Raw genomic sequence first — 22,629 nt, 5'->3', positions numbered from 1 at the left:
TTACGAAATTAAAGAATGTCACATAATTAGCATGTAACACGCTAACTACAATGTCAACTTAAAGAAAGTAAGCATGCTTTAGGCGAGGTTAGTAGGTGCTCCGTTATTATAAGTATGAATTTTGCTATTTGTTATTGACAATTGGTGAAATTAATGATATAAAATAAACTTGAATTAAGTTGACAACTCATAGGCCTCATAGAGTGAGTTTTGAACCATTGGACATCCCTCAAGTTAATGCTCATTATTAATGTTGATCAATGTTTTAAAAGTAGGATTACAAGGCCGCCGAGTACTCGCTACAAGGTATGTCACCGAGACGAGTTTCAGTAAATCCGCCTAGTTACTAAGAATCGGTCAAATGTGATCAACCTCAGCCAGAATCACATCTTATCGGGGAACTTGGACCGATTTTGACTCAAAAAAATAAAACATTATTATTTCAATAATATTAAAGAACAAATATCACATTTTTTAATTAATGGTTAGTAATTTTTAGAATATTTTATATTTAAAAATGTATTTCTTTTATTTATATTGATATTCACCTATTTTGTTATAAATATTAGTAAATTTAAGATATTTGACATATATATAATAACCAAATATTAATTTTCTTTATATTTACCATGTCCGAGTACTCCCAGAGTACTCCGATTACTCTCTCCAAGGGGGTCGGCCGCCTAAGGAACGCCTAGCGACTTTTGCAACATTGATGTTGATAGACTATTGATACTCTTTTAGTGGTGATCAAATAATGATTTGATCTTATATAACTCACTAACAACTCGGCTACTTTAGTTAATGTTATTTTTTTATTTCATTTAAACAATTGCAACCTTGTCAATGAAGAAACAAAAACATATAATACCGTAGGATAAATGGATAATACTAGAGAAGATCAACATGGTTATTTGACGTTAACACTCCCACATAAACAACTATTTTTTATAACGACTAAATGCCGCACTATATAGGGTTTGAACCCTTAACATCCTATTTCACACCCTAACAACTTTACTGGTCTCACGAAAGTGGGATTGGCGAACAACTATTTTTTGAGATCCAATCACTGCAAACCTTTACTATTTTATATCCATGTTGAAAATTTATTAATCATATTTTAAAGAATATATTGTTTATGTATTTTAGTAACAAAATACTGTGTCGGCTTGTATTTCTGGATCAAAATTAACTAGTAAGTTACCCACGCGTGTTGCGCGGGAAACTTGGTAACAAAACCATATTTTAAGCGTGGATATACAAACACATCATAACGACTATCACTTCGACTAAACGAAAAAAAGTTTATATAAATACCAAAAGAACTTAGTCGGTATCGGTTCGGCTCATTACCATATTGATGTTGTACTGAAACTCTAAATATATCTTACGATAGAAAAAAAGATATTTATTGGGAACTCAACTTCGTTTTCAACGAAACTTATATACTTTATTACAACTACACATTCGTTTTAACATTGTGACATAAATAAAAAATAAAAATGTCGTCACAACATATAAAGTATTGAAAGAATTTCATATGTTGATCATTGTAAAAGAATGAATAATTTAGATATATAAATAATAATAAAAAGAAAAACATATGTTATGACATAAATTAAAATCATGAAAAGGGGTTAAACTGCAAAGTAAGCAAGGTTTGAAAAGGTAATATGCTAAGGATCACAATGAAATACTTTAAACTTTGAGAGGGCTAACGTGTAACAATTTAAATATGAAGGGACTAAAATTGTAAAGACTTATACTTTACTGTAGCACATACGTTTGCTTTAATACATTATACATAGTGTAAATGGATGCCTTATTTGTTTGAAAGTTATATAATAAATCATTTATTTATAAAATTTCAAGTGTCTTTTATATCAAAATAATTAACGTGTGCTCATAGTTTCTAATTCTATTATACGTATGGATAGATAGATTTGTAGATCATTCTTAGGGTATGTTTTTATGTTTGACCATGAATCATCATTTTTAGTAAACAGGCAAACTCATCAATTTTAGTGAATAGATCAAAATTATAATTTTGGTAAACGGGTCAAACACATCATTTTTAGTAACGTGTTAAATTTACTAGACCAATTATAGATAGAGAAATCATACTATGTGAATCCAGTTATCACTCCATTATGTATGTTTCATTTTAATTTATTGTATGATTCTTCAAGTTCTATAGTAGGTTTATTGTCTAATTTGGTTTTTTTTTTCTGTTTCGCATTGTTTTTGGGATTTTGAGTAATTACACCAGTTAATCCCCCGTCACAAATAGGTTTATGTTTATTATTAGTAAAGTTGTAACTAACGCCTACCAATATGGAGGTAAATTTGTTTGATGTTTAATCACAACTACGCTTCTAAGTTTCTTTATGTTTTAGATCTTTTGAAGATTTGGATGCTCATATGAGTTGAAACATAACCAAATTGACCCATTAATTAATAAGTAATAGCGTGGATTTGCCAATCTATATTAGTGACATACTTTTTGTAGTTTTTTCTTATACCTTTATAGATTGTGCTATTACTGAAATGTCATCATGGTACAATCCCCTTAGGTAATACTTTACTGCTTACTTAATTACGTCTGTTAGTTTAGTCGCTATTATTCCAGTTTCTCGATTTTGTTATAAATGTATAGCAATTTTCGACAAAAAAAAATTGCTACGCAAAGTTTGCATAGCAAACATATATGTCCATGTGATTGATGATAGTAACAATATGTTGATTCTATAAGTACGTTTTTCAGAGTATTAAAACAAACAAGAAATTTGTGGGTATATACAAGCATCGTGTCGCATGTAGGACCATTACGTTAATTGATAGATGTGATTGTCCATAAACGTCACATGCCTGCATTTCTGCCTTGGCGAGGTGTGACATATGTTTTGTCGTCGGATTACTCACATTTTTTAAAAAAGAGTAGTTCATGTATTGAACAAAATGATCCAATTACAATAAAGAGGTAGGCAAGTGGACAACAAACTGCGTCACCACCCCCTTTTGAAAAAAATGCAGTAAGTATAATATAATATACACATTTTAACGTTTTAAGTATGATTAAAGATCTTGTGAAATCCATATCTTTAATTAAATAAGTATGACTGGACGAAATAAATAAAGAAATATATATCAATAGTTATACAATAACGCGGGTTAAGTAAATAAGTTTGAATTTTTCTCTGATCCAATTTTGACCCGGCCTGTTTTAAGACCATCGATTTTGACCGACCTGATTCGAGCCGGCCCAATGAGCTGACCATTTTTTCGCTCCTCTTAATGAAAACTCTAGATCTATCACTACATATTAACTAATTATATTATATTTTTCTATAATATGACAATATAGTTGGATCATTACCATATTGACATAAGTAATATTGTAGCAATAACATGATGAATATAACAATAAGATGATGAAATCTTATTACATTAATAAATGTTAATTTTATCATGTATAAAAGACTTGTAAAATGCAAAAAAAACTAGTAGATACAAAGGAAACATGAATTTGATGTTTCATGGGGTATTCATAATACTCACAATGCTATCATTTAGCATTGCTTCTAACCCAGACCACGTTTATCTATGGACTATGAGGATGTATGTTACTAACGCCATCGAAGACAATATTATAGTTCATGTCTCTGGAAAAGACGATCAAGGAAATCGCATACTAGATTTCAATGAAGAGTTTGATTGGAAGTTTGGGATATCATACGGCACCTACTACAAACGCGAATTTTGGTGGGAATCAAAGCATCAATCTATCAGTCTTTTTAATTCGAACATTTCTTGTCTCACTGAGCGTGTTTTCAGCATTCAAAGATGCTATTGGTTGGTAAAGCCAGATGGATTCTGGTATCATTATCGTAATGACACATTTCCTGGTAGATGGACCAAGAAATCAACTTGGTAGAACATGTAATCAATACAATCTGATAAAATAAAGATGATATATTTATGTTAGTCAAATTCTTTTAATCTATGAGTTCACAGTTTTGAGTTATATATATATATATATAAAAAAAACAAAGTTTATCGGTTTCGTTGAAAATTATGGGGGCAAGAAAATGTGTTAATGACAATTCTATTCTAGCTGAGGTTAGTAATATAAGTTAAGTTAACTAATTTTTTTCGTTGTTGCGCAAGAAACTTGATAAGTGAAGCGAGAAGGGTAATATTGTAATTTGAACCTTTTTATGTTCTGATTGGAATTAATCCTTTTACTGTTTTACCATTCTTGTAGCAACTGTGACCTAAAATACGTGAAAATCGAGTGGCTGATATAGTGAAAAATGCAGCCATCGAACGGTCAAAAGTCAGTTGACACTGTTGATTTTAGAAGTACAGTATATGGAGTAAACAGAATGATAATGAGAACATTGACGCAACTATACTATTGGCCCGGAATCAAATTATTATGGCTAGGATTTATGTGAGCATTACGACGATGGAAAACGTTACATAATTAGCATGTCATCAATATTATCCCAGTCATGAACACCCTTCACATTCCCATGTCATGATTATTATAATTGCTACAATCAACAAAGATGCTTATTTTCCGCGCGTTACAATCCACACAAATATTGAAATGTTACACAATCTTCACATTGTCAAGTGATTGCTTCCTCTTGTTCCAAAAGCCTACTATAAACGAGTCGATGATAACCTGCACAAGAAATTTCAAATGCTAGTTATATGCAACATAACACTATTAATTCAGTTACCTTTGAAATCAACTTACAACATGATTATATAGTTTTCTACAAATACAGAGAATTAAGGTGATAAACCTGGATTATATGTGCCGCAATACACGGAAGAACAAGTAAACCGGCTTCACCAAAAGTACCACCAAGTTGTTCCACAACCGCAACCAGAACCGACATAGTTTTCTACACATACCTTGTAACATATCAGGTCTCATTTAACGTAACAGTTTCAATTCTATTCAGGAGTAACTAAAATATCAGCTGATTAGTGATACCTGACTCGCAACAAGCAGGACTGTCTTATAATTATCCTCTTTTGCAAAAATTGATTTGCGGCCACCCAACACAGCACATAGGATTTGTATCAAGAGGGCATTAAAACACAACAGCATCAGGTGAAGAAGCCTGCATTTTATAATATTACTTTAAAATAGTAACAAAATCTGAAGTGATAGATCCCATTTCAGATATTAAATCTTGTTTATTCAATCGAGCACGCGATGTAAAATGCATAAATTAAACGTATTCTTGAACTGTATGTATAAATAAAAATCATGAAATTTATATGAAATAAACATAATGTGTAAAATATCAAAGGAAGTTAATAAGAACATACGCTCCCATTAAGACCGCTACAAGAGCGACTTCAGGTTTAACCATTAAAAGCAATGGCCTTGATTTGCTAACTTGTACCCAAGGGATCTGAATACAATTATAATCATAAAACACAATAGTCAGATTCAGTTCCTCAAGGCACGATAATGACAATAAATTATTGATTCACTTAAAACTTTGCTACCATTTTGTTTAATTTGAACAATATGACCAACAAAAGGAGGTAGTTATTTCTGTTGCTATTAAAGAAACATTTGAGGTATTTTTCTTATTACATTTTTGCTATAGATTAATATAAAAATCAAACTAATGCAAGAGACTACTTATTCTCACCAGGCCCAGCAAAATTGCACTCAGCACAGATAAGTGCTTACGATTACTATCAACAATATCTGCCATGCCTGCAAAGAATATGTGTGAAGAAAACATCAAGGCAAATGATGTAGTTAAAGATATTGATCACTTAAGTTGTAAAATATTTGACCGAGTAGGTAAATCACCTTTAATAGACTCCCGAAAAAGCTGTTATAAAGAAATAAAAGAAAGTGTTAATCTTGTGAGGCTTATAATGAGACAATAAGCAAGAGAATGACTCTTATATATGTTTCAAATATTGAGGATCAAAGAAAATATAAATTACGAACACATCCGGATTAGTTATTCTTTTTATTAATAAAATTTTTCGAGTAGCATATTATACCTTTCCCAAAATCAGAGGTATCAAAACTGTGACAATAAGGCTTCTAAACATCTCATCAGCCGGAACAGTTGCACCAACTCCACCAGCAATTAATCTTGATACAGAAAAAGGAATCTACAAATTAAGCTATAGTTGGTGATTGTAATGTACAATATGTAGCTATTAATTAAATCCAAATAAAAACTTCCTGAAGTTAAAAGAAAATGAGCCACCATTATTATTTTTGTACTTACAATCAATATTCCTAACAGACTAGATAATACAGTCATTGCAAGAGCCAAAGTCGAATTTCCTCCGGCAAGCTGCATCATAAATAATAAACCTTGTTTTTATTGCATAATAATCAAATGAAAATTAGTGACTATAAATTTTTTTTTTCTTGAACAATCAACTAACCCTGGTTAGAGCAACTCCACTTGAAATTGCTGTAGGCATACAGTTATATAGTGCTAGACCTGTATGGTCACCAAAATGTATAATATGCATATTTAATATACACATAACAGTATGTAACTATGCCACCAATATCATGTAGTCTAAATATCACACAATCAATTTTTAAAGGTTGGACAGACCTGTTACAAATTCTTGAGGTTTTAAGTGAACTTGCATCATAAATTTGGAAAGGAGGGGAGTTAGCAATAAAATTGAAGTCTGCGTTGACAATTTTAATACATTAGAGTGTAAGAAAATGATAACAACTTGATAATTTAAATACTATTGGGATATGTATGATAGATCTATAAAAAAAGACTAAAGAATTTGAACATAAGTGGTGACGGTCCCACGCCCAATCTCCCGGGGAGGCTCGTAATGACACTAATAGGTTTTGAGGTTCATACTAGTCCAAAGAGCCCAACCGGCCATGCTTCAGCAGCTTTGCCAATTTCTTCACTAGGCAGCGTTAATCCTGTTTCATGGAGAAAAAAATATGATTAATTAAAATGGGTTAGTTATGACCGAATGGAGACATTGTAACTTACACTAGATAAAGTTTTATAACTTGTTACCTGATATGAGGAAAATTCCAATAATGCTAAACTTGGATACTTGATATTTATGAGCGAGACAGCCTGCGCTAGGATTTATGAGGGCAAATACTACACCTGCAATAAGAGCTGCACCAAGTGGACTAATAAATTAGTCGGTAATACGACATTGAAAAGCATGATCACATCTTGAAAGCAGGTAAATTGTTAAACACAACTATGTTGAGAACGTAATTAAACATAACTAATTCTTGTTTACCATTCAAATATTATAACTTGATTTTAAAAACTTTTAACCATTTATAAAAGAAATCACAAAATTGGAACTTTAGTTTTCATTATCAAAAAAAGTGTTTACTAAAACCTTTTTTTTAACGACAACTCACACAGTCTCTAATCTACTCTTAATATAAACCGTTTATTGCCTACATATGCAAATAATATTACCCGATGGTAGAAAACTGGAGGAGGTTGCAAATTTCACCAGAGGTGCTACAGATAACCGAAGTTTTGGTAAAACCGATTCTTGAAGAAGGTGATCACGACCCACGATTTCCTGAAACTCCTATTACATCAACCAAGTTAATTAATTATAACGAAAAGAAATCTTATAAATGAAAATTATGTACCTGATCATGATTTTTGCAGCTTCTGATGATTAACGTTCTAGTAACATACTGGAGGTTTGGTGGAGGCAATGTTGTTTTGCGGATAATACTAGAACCACTCGAGTGATGACCGCAGTGTGATGATGGACATAAGTGGTTCGTTGATCGGAAACGAGTGGTTCCGATCATTGTAGGAGTGTTTTTTGCCATGATTTGAAGCATTCTGGTAGACTGACTGGTTGTTGCTTAGACCATGCACAAACCTTCCTACCTTTAATATCATCATGGCTCCTTTTCCATAAAGTTAATGAAACTATTATGCATAGACAGTACAACTATGCTTTATATCACCAGCAACATAGACTTAATAATATACATATATTCATAAATACATTATTTAACATATGTTAATAATAACATGCATGCATTTATATATATAATTATGTGTAATGTGTTCTCTTATGGAGGTAAATTTGAACTTGCGATTTTTGGGATTTATCAAATATAACATATAAATATGATGAATGATATTATTTACAATAGATGTTATATTTTTAAGTGTGTTTAATAGGTAAGATAGGCATGTCTGCATAAGTTTTGTTAAAGCATAATCCATTCTATAGTTGCAAAATCATATAAAATCAACCGAATATCCATTTGATGTGTTCTTTAAATGATTCAAAACCTTGATGAGTCTATTTTTACTATTGTTAGCATGAGCTAATATGATCAGTATATATGTCACATTTGTTGAATAGAGTAGTTGCATAGAACTTAGAAAAAGAATCAAATTTTTATATAAATGTTAATTTAAGATTAGTGTTGGTATATACTTGGACTATACTTGAGAGAGATTGGATTCAAACATTTAGCTTTCATCCTTTCACTGAGTGTGCATACATATTAACATAAATTCTTTGGCTCGTATGCCGTGTGAATAATGTTTTATTTGCGTGTAACTTACCGCATAATACAGTACATCAAGCTGTGTATTCTTTAAGTTGGTCAGTCGTAAACCCACCGACTTTGTTGCTAATCATTTTCAGGTACACTAGACGAGATGATCACTAGAGTGGTAGAAGTTCACATGATGTTTTGAATTACCAGATTATGAAGAAGTTTGTTTAGACTTGTATTGTCGATGCTTCAAAAACTGTTTAGGTCCATACATAGAGTTCAAAAAGTGTTTGGACGAGGTTGTAGACATGGTGGTCGACAATCAAGTACCTCGAACGTTGATCATAACGGTCCCTCAAATTTTGTAGACAGATATATTTAATCAAGGGATTCGTTAAATTTTTATCAAGTCAATCCATCAAGTCTTGATTAAGCCATTCCATCGGAAGTACAAGATTTTTGCACCTCGTCCCTTGATATCATCCAAATGTCCTATCTAGCTAACCCGTTAAATTTAAACTAATATTCAACAGTTGCTTTGATATTATAACTTAAACGGGCTAGCTAACAAGCCAGTTTCCATTGGCTCGAGCTCAAGTCATTTATAACAAACTGAGTCAGCCCAGTCCATACAAACCAAGCCAGCTTGGCTCATTTATAAACAAGCCAATTTCAAACGAGTTAGTCTCTAGCTAGTTTTGAGCGAGTAAAGAGCTTTTAAACATCACTAACAACAACTAAAAAGTACTCACCCTATAATAATACATTTCTAATTATGTGTAGATAATCTATTTTTCTACGTTTACACACATACATACAAATTTCCCACACATACGTATTCATATACATGTAGTCTCATGGAGGAACAAATAGGGATGAGATCGGTACCAGTACCAAAAATGCCGATACCATTAATAATAAAAATGGGTACCAGTACCGAAAATGCTCGCTACAGTACAGTATCTGTAAAAAACCGATATTGTATCGATCCTGAAACTTCACAAAGTGGTACCTACCGAATTTTATCAAAATACCCTATACCGGTTTGGCTTTGGTAAGCAGTATCATTTGATCATCCATCATACTCTGACAGCAACTCGTATTTGATGACCAAGAAATTTCATTTATTAACAGGCATTGTTGGGCAAGACGTGTAAAGGCTAAAAAAGAGCTCAAATGAGCTAAAGTGCTAAATTTTTAGAAAATACTTTATAGGTAGTTGGTAAAGGCTAAATGTATACGGATTAATGATGTAAATATAAAAAGGTATAAAATAAAATAGATCAAATTATTACTTTATTATGAGCAATGTAGTTGTAACACTGAAATAGCTTATCAAATAATATTGAGTTACACAATATGCATTTACCTTTAGTCTTTTGTATATATCGTGGTAAATTTGTAGATGGTATATTCTAAACTCTAGAGACACTTATTCGAATTGCCGTTCAAAAAAAAATACAATCTTAAGTAAATCCTAATTACCCAATGAATTGATTACACTAACATTACCAACTACGACGAAACCAAAGTAGGGCAGTGGAAGAACAAACCAACTCAATGCAACTAAGAGTTAGATGCAATTCTCTATTTAACTGCGTATGAAAAACTTTAACAAGACGACTTTACTTGATCGATTCAGGGCGGTGAATCAACACTTCCGTTTATCCATCAAACCAGATAAAAACCCAAAGTATTTCAATAACCCGACTTTATGCATCTAAAAACATTTCGGTTACCCGATTTAGAATATCTACTGGTTTCAAACTTTCAGGATTTGTGAACTCACATGATCCAAATACAAAACTTTAATTTAGCCCCCCCCCCCCCCCCACACACACACACACACACACAAAACCACAAAAACCAATCTGTCTATCTCCATATATGATATATGGATACACATATGCATATATATTCTCTTTTCTTAAACAGGTTTTCCTCGTTAAAAGACATAAAGATGTGGTCGATAGTTATTGTTGGAAGTAATTTCGGACTCCAAGTCACAAGTCGGTGAACTTGAAGGACCAATGTTGACAAGCTGGTCATGGTTGGTTATGTTTCCTAATTACGTTATATTTCCTAATTGTATTGTAATTAGAATAAGTAATGTCTTGGATGACAACTTAGGTTAGTCTATATAAACACGATAGGTTAGACATTATAGATTGTGTGGTGTGAGGTGCAACCGAGTTAGGGTTCATCTAGAGACACGCACGAGATGTAACCGTGTTAGGGTTCATCTAGATGCAACCAAGTTAGGGTTCATCAACAATCAAACTGAGTTAGGGTTTGAGGTTTGTAATCAGTTTTTAAAGTTATATTTTCTGATTAATATAAACGAGAGTTATTCGTTTAGTTCGTGTTTGATTATCGATACGGGACTTGAGTTATAAGTTATAACCAAACTAAGCCAAATCATGACACCAAGAATCTACTCTTCTACATAAGCTTGGTCATAATGTTTTTAACAAACTTTGAGAACTTTAGTGACAGTGAGTGTATGTTAAAGAAAAAAAGAATATAAATATACCCGTACGACATGTTCTCAGTTATTGCAGTTGTTGCACGAAACTATCACCGTTATCTTAATCACTGCAATTCCCAGTTATTGCAATCTACGCCACCTTGGCATTGCTAACTGATTGTTCCTTCTTGTTCCAAAAGCTTACAAAGAAAGAGTCCATGATAATCTACACACGCGCACACACCAAAAAAAAACATTCACATCACGAGCAGTAACAGAAATTATGTTGAATCTTGAGGTGATATTACAAATGATGTTTTCCTTAAAAGAGGTTATAAATTTACGGTCAAGTTATTCTACAAAGGGTAACAAAAATGAGAAGTGTGAGAAGCCATAAATAACTGACATGTGTCAAGTGGGGACCAAAAAAAAAGGGTACAGAGGTAATTGTACATATTTTCTCTCTCCACATGCAAGGCACATGTTAATGCACCCATCATTTTAGAACGTTTATAACTTTTTCATATGATATTTTTTTTTAAAAAAAATTTATCATAATAACAAGCGTTTTTTATCTTTAATATGAGTATGATTTTTGTTATATAAAATCATCATCATCATCATCATCATCATCGTACTCAGTATATCCCACCAATAGCAATGCTATGGTAGGGTCTGAGGAGGGTAAGATGTAGACAGCCTTACCTCTATCCCATAGGGATAGAGAGGCTGCTTCCGGTGAGACCCCCGGCTCGATAGTAGTTTTGAATCAAGCCTTGGACATAAGACACATAACACTCAATCATCGGGACACCGGCTGATTGGTGCATGTGCCCTTGTCTTTCGGCTATCAACGCCACCACATGATGCCTGATTAACCTTCCGCCACTTTTAACGTTATTTTCACGTGATTAGTAAAATAACGTCAAAATTAGTGCAATTTTACTTTTGCCCACCCAAGGGTTCACACATATATACATTATATGTGCGCACCGCAAGCAGGGCGTTTTTGTTATATAAAATCTAAAACAAAAATCACGTCATTGTGTCTTTTCGCACACCATTGTGTCTTTTTTCGTCATTGTGTCTTTTCGCACACCATTGTGTCTTTTTTTCGTCATTGTGTCTTTCCGCACACCATTGCGTCTTTTCGCACAGCATTGTGTCTTTTCGCTTATCATTGTGTCTTTTTTGGTCATTGTGTCTTTTCGCACACCATTGTGTCTTTTCGTTTATCATTATGTCTTTTTTCGTCATTGTGTCTTTCAACTCATCATTATGTTCTTTTAAATACTAATAACACCGTTGTGTAATAATAATATGTAAAAATAATGATAAAATAACAACAAATTATCTAATACATAAAACACAATGATTAATACATGTTACACAATAACTTGAAACGTAAAACACAATGGTGAATACGTATAACACAATGACCTAAAACGTAAGACACAATGGTGAATACGTATAACACAATGACCTAAAACGTAAGACACAATGGTGAATATATATAACACAATGACTTGAAACGTAAAACACAATGGAAACAACATATTACACAATGACTTGAACGTAATATACAATGAACGCAATACTATTTTTCTCAAATTAAATGAATTTGTCATATATCAATCCGAATAAAAGACAATGAACGTATTACACAATTACTAAAAGTTAATGACGAACAAAACAACACAATGACGTAATCTTTGTTTTAATTTTTGTCTTTAATATGAGTACCAATTGAAAAATATAATGATCAAAACCTATAATACAATTCATATGAAAACTTAACTAAAAGACACAATGAACAACAAAAAAAACACAATTAAAAAACCCATTAATTTTATTTTTATTTTTATATAACAATATGATACTCATATTTTTTTTTTTATAAAATATTAAATATTTATTAATTAAAGTAGAAACATACATATTACATCAACATAGCAGGTAGGCGGGCAACAAGCTGCGCCGCCACCCCTTTCTAGTTAAAGTAGAAATATACTTTTTTTTATAAAATATTAAATATTTATTAATTAAAGATAAAAAAAGCTTATTATTATGGTGAATTTTTTTTTAAAAAATAATGTCGTATGAAAAAGTTATGGGCATTTTAAAATGATGGGGGAATTGACATGTACCTTGCATGTGGAGAGGGAAAGTCAACAAATGTGGATTATTTCCATCAATTTTTATTTATTAAATTAATCTCAGCCATTCAAATCTAAGATCAATGGACTGGATTCCTTCTCACTCTTCTCATTTTTGTTGTCCTTTGTATTTTAACTTTACCCTATAAATTTATAATAGATTTAGTTAAATAGATGGTCCTTGTGGTTTTGTCAAAAGCACATGTTTGGGTAAAGGTTTTAAAAGTTGCGATTTTGAGGTATGTGGTTTCGATTTTACAGCAAGTTTGGGGTCTAAGACTAACCTCCATTGATTTTACAGTTAAATTTGGATAAATGACCAAATACCCTTTAACTAAAAAAAAGAAAATAAACACCATGGACTGTTTATATCATCTGCACATAGTTAATAAAAATCACGCTTTTAAAAAAGTTTTACGCCCCCCCCCCCTCCTCTTTTGTCTCCCACCCAAACACAAATAGCCTCTCTAATTAAATAGCCTTAATGACAAATGGTATACTTATTTAAAAAGAGTAAAGCGGCCATTTACACAAATATAAAGAAGTTTTTAACGAAAGTCAGCCTTAGACCCCAAACTAGTTAAAAAAAATCAAAACCACGAAACCCAAACTTGCAACTTTTAGAACTTAGTACCAACCACAAGGACCATTTGTGTAAATAACTCTTAATTAAATGTAAACGTGTGTTAAACCTGGTTTAAATGTGCTGCTACACATGGAAGGACAAGCAAACCGGATTCACCAAATACACCACCGAGTTGATCCACGACTGCAACCAGCACCGGCAAGGTTTTCTGGAAATATGTCTCAATTTTAAGCAACTGTCTTTTTTTAATTTAAACAGTCTAAGAATTTTAAAAATAATTTTATCATTGTCACCTGACTTGCAACAAGTAACAGAGCAGTAGCATTTTCCTTCTTTGCAAAAACCGATTTGCTGCCACCAGATACATAAGATAGGATTTGTATTGAGAGAGCATTGAATCCCAACAGTATGAGGTGAAGAAGCCTGCAGTTAATGGTATAAATTTATATTTAAACTTAATAAACATTATGTTATAAAAAATAAAACATACGCTCCCATTAACACAGCTACAAGGAAAACTTCAGGCTTAACTGCTAGAAGCAGTGGCCTTGATCTGCTCACTTGTATCCAGGGGACCTGAATAAGATTAATCATTAAACACAAAAGTTGGATTAATTTAATTTGACACATTGTTGTGACAAAGATAAGAATATAAAATAATAAATAGAGTTATCTTACCAAACTTAGTAAAAGTGAATTCAAATTTGATAAAAGCTTACGATTAGTGTCAACAAAATCAGCAACGCCTGCATTGTGTACAAAATTCGATAATTCAGAAGAAGTTAAGTACACAAATGTCAAATGCATCTCAGTATTAATTCAAACAGTCCATAAAAACATGAAAATTAGGCAGAGTAAGAATAATCACCTTTAAAGGATTCCCGGAAAACCTGTCAAATGAAAGAACAAGGAACTTTTAAAACTCAAAAGATCTGCTAAACAGTAACTTACATAATTATAAATAGTTTGTTACACTGTTACCTTCCCTATAATCAGAGGTATCAAAAGTGTGACAATAAGGCTTTTAAATAACTGACCAGCAGGAACAGATGTACCAACTCCACCAGCTACTAGTTTTGATATAGAAAATGGAACCTACAATGTATAAAAAGTAAATCTATGTAAAGACGAATTTTTTTGAAACGTGTAAAATGTTTCTGAACTTACAAAAAGAATTCCCAACAGATTAGATATAACTGTCATTGCAAGAGCCAATGCTGAATTTCCTCCAGCAAGCTGAATCAAAAAGATTCATACTTTGGTCACAATCAAACTTTCTTTAATCTTATAAATATATAAAAGAATGGTAATAAAAAGAAAAGTGAACAAAAGTCAACTAACCTGTGTTAATGCAACTCCACTTGATAATGTTGTAGGCATACAACAAAACAGAGCAAGTCCTGTAAGGAATATACAAAATGACAAAATAATCATATAAAAAGCTTAGAAACGGTTAACTTATAAGATTACCCTAACTCCCTAAGTAAAAACTTTTTGAAAGTCTTTTAACTTTGTGACTACGACTAAAGCTTGTTACACATACCAAAACTAGATCAAAGTTTGTTGTTATTTTAATATGCAATTAGTCATCAATTAATATTAGAAACGTATTGCACGGTCCTGTTCTAAGGTCAAACCTGTGACAAATTCTTGAGGTTGAAGATGAAGTTGCAGTATAACTCTGGAAAAGAAAGGAGTAAGCAACAAAATAGAAGCCTGCACTGACCATAATAAGAGAGTAATTCAGAACTTCATCATTTACTTTGATGACAAAATTTAAGGCTGATATCAATTTATCTGATTCAATTGAAATACTAACAGTATTACTTCTGGTTAAGTGAAACTAATAATTATAAAAGTTCATAGTTCATACTAGCCCAAAAAGTCCAACTGGCCAGGCTTCAGCAGCTGCACCTATTTCATCACTACGCAGTGTCAAGCCTGTTTATTATAAACAAGAAGTAAAAGCTTGTTAATAAATAAAGATTCTGTCACATTGGTGAATAAACTAAAAGTGTGACTTCTTTTTACCTGATATGATAAATATCCCAAAAGCGCTAACTTTTGATACATGATATGTATGAGCAAGACAACCAAGGCTGGGGTTTGCAAGACCTAATGCGACTCCTCCAATAAGAGCTGCATTCATTAATCACAAAACCAAGTTTCAGTAACTAATGCAGGCTGTAATAATACAATTACAAAATCAAGTATCAAAAAGAGCTTCAAACTTGCCCTATTCAAGTTCCATTTCATATGATATTTAACAATAACATCATTAACAATAATCTAATTACACAAAAGCAGATGACATTACCTAATGGAAGAAAATTGCTGGAAACAAAATTCAACAAAGGTTCTGCAGAAACCAAAAACTTGGACGGTCCAAGCTTTTCACCAGGTTGATTGGGACCACCGTTTCCCTGAATCTCCAACCACATTACTATTCTTCAGATCATACATTTAGGAATGAAAACGAGCCAGGATACTTGAGATCGGATCAATAAAAATCTCGAAACAAACTGAGCCTTATCGAGCCGAGCCTGAGCCTCAAATAAAGCTCGTCTAATTATCCAAGCCCAAGCTCGAGCCTTGTGTATTTCAAACTTTTAGCTCTTTTGGACTTTAATCTATTAATTTCACACCACACAGCCGAGCCAGGGGAGGACCTAGCCCCTTTTAAGGAGGCGGCCGCCCACTTAAAAATAAATTCTACTGTTATACATATGTAGAAATTCCGACCGCACCCCTTAAAATCAGTGTTAAGCCCCCCGATTGCCCCCATGAAAAAATTTCTAGGGTCTGCCACTGAACTGAACTCTAGGCCGAGCTTTGGCTCAATTAAGGTAATGCACACAAGCTCAAGCCAAGCTTAGGCTCGTTTGTGGTTTTCTCAAACTTTATAAAATAATTAAAAAGATGTATATAACTAAATAATAAATACAAACAAGCCAAGCTCGACCTTAAAAAAACGCGTCTCACTAGCCGAGCTCGAGCTTTAGAAAAGAGAGCTTGAAACAAGCCGAGCTACTTGATATTGGCTCAATAAAAAGCTCGAAACGAGCTGAGCCTTATCTAGTCGAGCCTCAGCCTCATATAAAGCTCGTTTAGTTATCGAGCCCAACCTCGAGCCTTGTGCAGTTGTGCATTTCAAAAACTTCTTTTGAACTTCTGTATATTAATTTCACACCACGCAACCAAGCTCGAGCCGAGCTTTGGCTCATTTAAGGTACTGCACACGAGCTCGAGCCAAACTTAATACTCGTTTAAGATTTTCTCGAAATTTATAAAAAAAATAGGTATATATAAGTTGATTAACAAATATAAACGAGCCAAGCTCAAGCTTAAAAAAACACGACTCACAAGCCGAACTCAAGCTTTGGCTCATTTAAGGTACTGCACATAAGCTCGAGCCAAGCTAAGGCTTATTTAAGATTCCTCACAACTTATAAAAAATGTATATAAATTATTTTATAAATATAAACGAGCCAAGCTCGAGCTTAAAAAAAGCACGACTCACGGAGCTCGAGCTTTAGAAAAAAGAGCTAGCTCAATACATATAACCCTAGCAGTTGTAATTTACACAGCATGTGAATTAACTAAATGAATGCATTTAACAATTAACAATTAATATAACATGAAAAACCTGATCGGAATTGATGCTGTTTCTGATAACAATTGTTCCGGTAACTGAACGGAGTTCTCGAGGAACCAATGACTTGCTGATACTCGCGCCAAATGAACGATTGCCGGAAAGAATAATAAGGTGCGGCGGCTTGAATTTGCGGTTGACGGAGCGAGAAGTTGAGATTCCGGTTGCCGGAGAAGTGACGCGTCGTAAGGATTGAACGGTTCCCGCCATCTGCCCCTAAACGGAGCTGGACCTCACACTCTACTGTGTGTTTGTTTTTTATTAATTATTTATTTATTTATTTACTTTTTTTTGTTATTGGTAGTTATTTTAAATATGCAAAAGGTTTGAAAAAAATTGGCTAAAAAGATAATTAATTTTAAAATTGTGGAAGTATAAAAGTATATTTGTGAAAAGTAAAGTGTTATTTTAGAGTATTACGCCATGTTTTTATCAGCATTTCTAAAGGGCGTTATTTTAATAATTTTGAGGTTGGTAGAACTATAAAGCAGGGAAACATGAAAAATGACATGTTTTTTTACATGAGGATTTATTGCAAAAGGTATATATATATAAAACAATCGGTGTATGTTTAAAATTGTATCTTATGCTTCAGTTTTATACAATGCAAGCCCCCATCATTATTTGTTAAAGGTGTGGTACGTGGTTTTTAACAATGTTAGTTTTATTTTGAAGATTTGTTACTTTATAGAAATAATAGAAATAATTACACTCGTACTGAAATATGTAACAACACCATTCGTTGTGAAAAGTAATTTTGTTTAGAATATTACAGCATGTTTTTATTATATTTGTTATAGCATTCTTAAAAGGTGTCATTTAATAATTTTGTAGTTAGTACAACAATGAAAGAAAGTACAACAGCGTGATGTCACGTGAACCAAATAGAGATTAGCATCACCAAACCATCCATTTTAATCTATAGGTCACAAAACCCATAACCCGTTTTCACAACCCATAACAATGTTGGGTATTTGCACCAGTGGTCACGCCTAATCATAGGTTAAAGTACTATCCTAACGCGTTTTCGTAGATTTCAATTATTGTTTTAATTTAAAGCGAGAAAAAAAAAATCTTTATACAAAATCATTTATATTGTTGATTTTTGCCAATGAGATGTTTCATTATTGTATTTTATTTTTATTTTAAAGTTTTTCTTACAATAACATAAATCATGTTTAAAATCCTATCATGTTGTGTACAAATGATATCAAAGTGCGCATAGTAATTTTTTCATATATCTACAATAATTTGAATTTAACTGATGTCTGGTTGGTTGCAGACATATTTTAATATTTGAACATTGATTAGCCAAGTTCATCCTACTTATGATGTCTTTGTGAATCTTAATTTATATGTCACATACATTATTAGCCATTAGCCAAGATCTATACTGCATGAGTATGATTTGTGCAGACATACTTATACACATGTCCGAGTCTCCATCTTTGCAAGAACAAAAACACATATAAGAAACAAGACGTGTTCAGTTGAGTCAAAATCATCTTCAATTTGACAGGAAGATATCATCCATACACTTCATTTCATCTTTAAACATCAGTATGCTTAAGTGCCACCACCCTTTTGACTTTGATCCTTCGCATTTGCATAATTCCCAATAACTTCTGATATTTAGCAACTTTGACTTTATTAATCGACGAATGATCTGCAATAGACCTTCCTGACAAAAACCACTAATAATCACATTATACGTCCTAACTTCACGTTGCAAATTATGTCATGGAAAAGAGTCCTAGCAATGTGAAATTTCCCACCTTTTCCCGCCCCGTCAATGAGGATATTGTAAACAACAATACTTTTGTTTAGTTTGCCATCGCCCACTAAACGAAACAAAGAAAGTGCATCTTCTACTTTATTGTTGTTGCAAAGACCCTCTAAAATTATTCGATAAGTGCATTCATTTGGACTCTGGCCTTGTGCAAGCATCTCATCAAAGAGTTTGTGCGCATCTACACAACGCCCAACCTGAAACAATCCTTGTAACATTGTGCTGTAACCGTAGAACATATGTATGAATAGTTCTCTCTCTCTTTCCTTCCACATTCTCATATATACTTTTTCAATAAATCTCCATGTAAAACACATGTCATTTGTCATGTTCCCATGCTTTATAGTTCTACCAACCTCAAAATTATTAAAGCAACGTTTTTCAAAAATGCTATACCAAGTCCAATAAAAACACGTAATACTCTAAAACAATAACACTTACCTTTTCACAAATCATGTTGCTTAAAAATTGACTAAGCTTTTAAAAATTGCAATTTCCAAAAGCTTAAAAAAAGCTTTTTCAAATAGCGTTTTTGCTTTATTAAAAAACAAATAAATAATTTTCAAGAAGCTCATTAAACAAAAGATTCTTGAAGCGGAAATGTTATTCAAGAAGCTCATTAAACAAAAGCTTTGTGAACCTGATGTTGTTATGTACAACACGATGATTAAAGGGCTTTGCAAGTTTGGTAATAACTTTACGGCTTTTGCTTTGCTCAGACTAATGGAACAGAACGATTGCGAGCCTAGCGTTGTTACGTATAACACCGTCATTGATAGTCTTTGCAAGGATAATATGATAGATGATGCTTTCAACCTCTTTAAAGAAATGGTATTTGAAAAAAGAATTATGCCAGATGTCATCACCTACAACTCTTTAGTTTGTGGTCTTTGTAAGTTTAGTCATTGGGACGAGGTCTCAAAGTTGCTAAAAGAAATGGAGGATGAAAAGATTTATCCGGATGTGCACACATTTACCGCATTAGTTGATGCATTTAGAAGAAGCTGAAGCTGTTATAAACATCATGGTTGAGATAGGTCAGGTTCCCGACATAGTGACATACAGTTCACTTATAGATGGTTATTGTCTACGAGGTGAAATGACCAAAGCAAGGGAAATATTTGATTCAATGACACTTAGAGGTCTTGTTCCTGATGTTATCACTTACAGTAGTTTATTGAACGGGCCGGTATGCAAGAATTTGAATATAGAAAACGCCATGCAAATGTTTCGTGAGATGGCTGGGAAAGGTACGTATAAAACCGAATGTGGTCACACTTCTACCAATCTTAAATTATTACGCATATTAAAAACAATTATTATAAATTATATACTTTGGGTGCATTCATCTACTTTAGTTTGTGCAATGTAAGCCTCCTCTCATTATTTGTTAAAGGTGTGTTGCATGCCGTTTTTTTTTTTAAAGTGTGTTACGTAGTTTATAGCAATACTAATTTTATTTTGAAGATTTGTTATTTGAAAGTTGAAACAGCCCGGTGTTCTTGATTTAGAACATAACCACATGTTTTTATCATATATGTTATAGCATGCTTAAAAGATGTCATTTAATAATTTTAAAGTTAGTACAACCATAAAAGAAAGTAAAACAACGTAGCTGATAGCGGCACCAAAACCATCCATTTTAATCTATATAGGTAACAAAACCAACCACATTGCACCGCCCACATCACCGAATATAAACAAGACAAATAAATTCCTCAACACCCAAAATACAATAAATATATTAAATATAATAATGCATTTTTTTACACCAAACATAAAAGTAAACATATTAACTAGACTGGGTTTTCTTGGCATTCTTTCATTTTTTATTCTAGCGTCTTATTAATTTTAATAAAATCCTCCTAAAAAAATATAGGAAAAAAAAATAGAAGCTACTTAATAAAACCCTCAAAATTGGTTCGGTTGTTATTGGAAACAATGTAGTAGCGTGTATTAGTGTAAGCGGGGCGTTTGAAGATGAACCTGACCAAACATGGCCTTCTAATTATTCTAATTAATTAGACGTCTAGTCAGGATTTTTACAAAGGGTAATACCGTCATATCCAAGAGTTGTTAACTTCACACGTATAATTAAAATCATCACAACTTCTTCAGTACTGCAACATGAATGAATCCTCATACAAAACATTTGATCACCAAATCTTGGCAGCCAATATTAAATCTTGTGCTGCAAACTCCAACATCAACTTAGGCAAATCTCTTCACACCACCGCAATCAAACTAGGTATACTCTCTTGTATCCTCATATCCAAATCACTCCTTAACATGTATGCAAAATGTAATCTTTTTAATGATACCCATAGTCTTTTTCATCAAATAACTCACCCTGATACAGTCACCTGCAACATTATGTTATCCGGTTTAGCAGCCACCCGGGTTCATGATACCCAAGTGATCAAATTGTATAAAGCTTTGAACTTTAATGTCAGTTCGGTTACTGTAGCAATTGTGCTTCCGGTTTGTGTACGGTTGAATGGGTTGATGTTGGGAAAGAGTGTTCATTCTCATGTTGTAAAGACGGGTTTGGAGTCGAAAACCCTTGTGGGAAACGCGTTGGTTTCGATGTATTTAAAGCTGCGGTGTGGGTCAGGTGACGCGCACCAGGTGTTTGATGAAATGTCTGAACGAGATGTTGCGTCGTGGAATGCGATGGTTGCGGGGTTGATTGAGAATGAGTTGGGGGTTGACGCGTTTGCGGTGTTTAAACGGATGGTAAAGGAGGGTGTGCCGCCTAATTATGCTACGATTGCGAATGTTTTGCCTGTTTGTGCTTCGGTTGGAGGTGATCATGTGTATCGTTTTGGGAAAGAGATTCATTGTTACGCAATGCGTAGGGAGGATCTCGTTTGTGATGTTTCTGTTGTGAATTCGCTTGTGGGGTTCTACTCGAAAACTAGACGAATGAAAGAAGCGGAATCGATGTTCAGAAGAATGAGTTCGAGAGATTTGGTTTCTTGGAATTCGATGATTGCGGGTTATACCTCGAACGGTGAGTGGTTTAAAGGGTTGGAATTGTTTCAAGAATTCAGTTCTTTAAATATGACCAAACCCGATTCAATCACTATTTTAACCGTTCTCTCTGCTTGTGCAAATTTACAAAACGTGCAGGCGGGAAAGCAAATTCATAGCTACGTTATCCGTAATCCTAGCCTATGTGACGTTACGTCGGTTGGAAACTCCCTCGTAAATTTCTACTCAAAATGTGGTGATGTGATATCTGCATTTCGTTCCTTCTCGTTAATTCATAAAAAGGACTTGATATCATGGAACTCGATACTCGATGCATTTGCGGAGAGTCGACTTGTAATAGATTTTATCCAGCAGCTACATATTATGTTCAAAGAAGGTGTAAAACCCGACTCCATAACTATTGTAACTGTGGTTCAACTTGGGGCCGATGCTTCTAAAAT

The 22,629-nt window shown here is 33.2% G+C and overlaps 2 protein-coding genes and 1 pseudogene across 2 annotated transcripts; 1 reads left to right on the top strand and 2 right to left on the bottom strand.

Moving 5' to 3' along the window:
* Nucleotides 1–4,279: 4,279 nt before the first annotated feature.
* On the bottom strand, nt 4,280–7,870 carry LOC143581990 (putative sodium/metabolite cotransporter BASS4, chloroplastic). Its single transcript, XM_077064658.1, has 14 exons — nt 7,670–7,870; nt 7,488–7,602; nt 7,062–7,169; nt 6,894–6,961; nt 6,627–6,705; nt 6,448–6,506; nt 6,285–6,353; nt 6,052–6,165; nt 5,852–5,873; nt 5,685–5,752; nt 5,353–5,438; nt 5,012–5,141; nt 4,818–4,919; nt 4,280–4,693 (listed from the first exon to the last, which is right to left on the bottom strand). Exons 1-14 carry the CDS (start codon nt 7,868–7,870, stop codon nt 4,619–4,621), a joined length of 1,296 nt encoding a protein of 431 aa, XP_076920773.1. The 3' UTR covers nt 4,280–4,618.
* A 3,096-nt stretch (nt 7,871–10,966) lies between these two features.
* Nucleotides 10,967–17,639, bottom strand: LOC143581989 (putative sodium/metabolite cotransporter BASS4, chloroplastic). The gene is made up of 14 exons (XM_077064656.1): nt 17,401–17,639; nt 16,072–16,177; nt 15,786–15,893; nt 15,628–15,695; nt 15,392–15,470; nt 15,096–15,154; nt 14,922–14,990; nt 14,736–14,849; nt 14,623–14,644; nt 14,433–14,500; nt 14,245–14,330; nt 14,048–14,177; nt 13,861–13,962; nt 10,967–11,238 (listed from the first exon to the last, which is right to left on the bottom strand). Exons 1-14 carry the CDS (start codon nt 17,614–17,616, stop codon nt 11,164–11,166), a joined length of 1,302 nt encoding a protein of 433 aa, XP_076920771.1. The 5' UTR covers nt 17,617–17,639; the 3' UTR covers nt 10,967–11,163.
* Nucleotides 17,640–20,219: 2,580 nt separating this feature from the next.
* LOC143581988 (putative pentatricopeptide repeat-containing protein At5g08490 pseudogene) lies at nt 20,220–22,522 on the top strand (annotated as a pseudogene).
* Nucleotides 22,523–22,629: the final 107 nt, after the last annotated feature.

The sequence above is a fragment of the Bidens hawaiensis genome, unplaced genomic scaffold, assembly GCF_021521415.1.
Source record: "Bidens hawaiensis isolate Kalapana, Puna unplaced genomic scaffold, B.hawaiensis_p1.1 tig00031364_1, whole genome shotgun sequence".
Taxonomy (NCBI): domain Eukaryota; kingdom Viridiplantae; phylum Streptophyta; class Magnoliopsida; order Asterales; family Asteraceae; genus Bidens; species Bidens hawaiensis.
Note: the sequence above shows the minus strand (reverse complement) of the source record. Positions and strands in the feature narration are given on the sequence as shown.